At 35.9% G+C, this 1227-nt stretch overlaps 1 protein-coding gene across 1 annotated transcript in view; it reads left to right on the top strand.

Annotated features, from left to right (window-relative positions):
* Positions 1 to 1227, top strand: part of LOC119593970 (adenosine kinase-like) — an 18715-nt gene that overhangs the window by 13649 nt on the left and 3839 nt on the right. Inside the window, exons 2-3 of the mRNA XM_037942991.1 lie at positions 152 to 318; positions 946 to 1110. Of these exons, the coding sequence (XP_037798919.1) occupies positions 152 to 318; positions 946 to 1110 (332 nt within the window). The remainder of the gene's footprint in view (positions 1 to 151; positions 319 to 945; positions 1111 to 1227) is intronic.

Genomic DNA, 1227 nt, shown 5'->3' with positions numbered 1-1227 from the left:
AGGGATAGTTGATGCAAGAAAGGGTGGACAGTCAACCAAATCCCATGTGTCAAATTTATGCTTTTGTGTTGGGGAATTCCATGCTCTGCAATGCAGGGCATCTTGAAAGGCTTGGTTTCATTGATTTTTTATATATTATTTTTTTTTACAGATGGAAGACCTACCAAAACCACTGCTTGTGGCCTTTGGGAACCCACTTCTGGACATGACAGCAGTTCTTAAGGACAGAAGTTTACATGATAAGTTTGGCCTTCCAGTTGATGGACAACTTGAAGTCAGCAATAAACAACGGGCAATATTCAGTCAGGTTAAGGAAAAGTAAGTTATGTTCTTGTATTTATCATTTTCTTACTAATAATAACAGTTATGTGTGCTCCAGGAAAATGATGATGGGAAAGGAAATATAGGCTATAGTTTGATAAATTTTGTAATGGAATTAGATACTTTTTTGAATTTACTAAAAGTTATCTTGCATTATGCCTAGACAGTCATATAATACATACAAGGGGCTTTTTACATAATATTAACATTATATGAGGATCAGCAGGCTTGTGTGACAATTCACTCACAGATATGATATGTTTGATAATAGCATTAAATGACTTCCAAGAATGGATATCAGTGGATTCCAACAATTTTCTGACATATATGAGACTCTCTGTGTTAGTTGACTTGAAGGCCATTTGCCATTTGTTATTTGTATGCTATTCAGATGTATAATTACACTGTTGGTTTATAGGCAAATGACAATAATATATGTATATATGTAAAATGTGTTGCAGTTTAGTTTAGATAACAGTGACATGTTTGAAAATTTCATATTGTTATTTGTGTGTGGGGTGTATCTTCATTTGAATAGACTCCAATCTAAATCTCATTCATATAGATTTGGTATAATTGATTATAAGAAGACATCATTTTAAGTGTAAAATTTCTGGTTGACAGTTATCCTGTCGAGTACACGGCAGGAGGTTGCGCCCTCAACTCCTCACGGGTCTTCTCGTGGGTGTTGGGAGAGCCAGAGAGAGTTGTTTTTGTTGGTGGGATTGGCAAGGACGAACATGCAAGGAGACTCTCAACAATCGTGCAACAGAGTGGAGTTGTTACCAGGTGAGTTTTGGGGCAGTTAGGTCTAGTTTGTATTTAAGCCTCTGAAGGTAGAACTGTGTGGACGGTCCATATTCACTATTTTAGTAGTGTTATTATTGTTAATAACCTTTATTTCAG

The sequence above is a fragment of the Penaeus monodon genome, chromosome 33 (genome assembly GCF_015228065.2).
Source record: "Penaeus monodon isolate SGIC_2016 chromosome 33, NSTDA_Pmon_1, whole genome shotgun sequence".
NCBI lineage: Eukaryota > Metazoa > Arthropoda > Malacostraca > Decapoda > Penaeidae > Penaeus > Penaeus monodon.
Note: the sequence above shows the minus strand (reverse complement) of the source record. Positions and strands in the feature narration are given on the sequence as shown.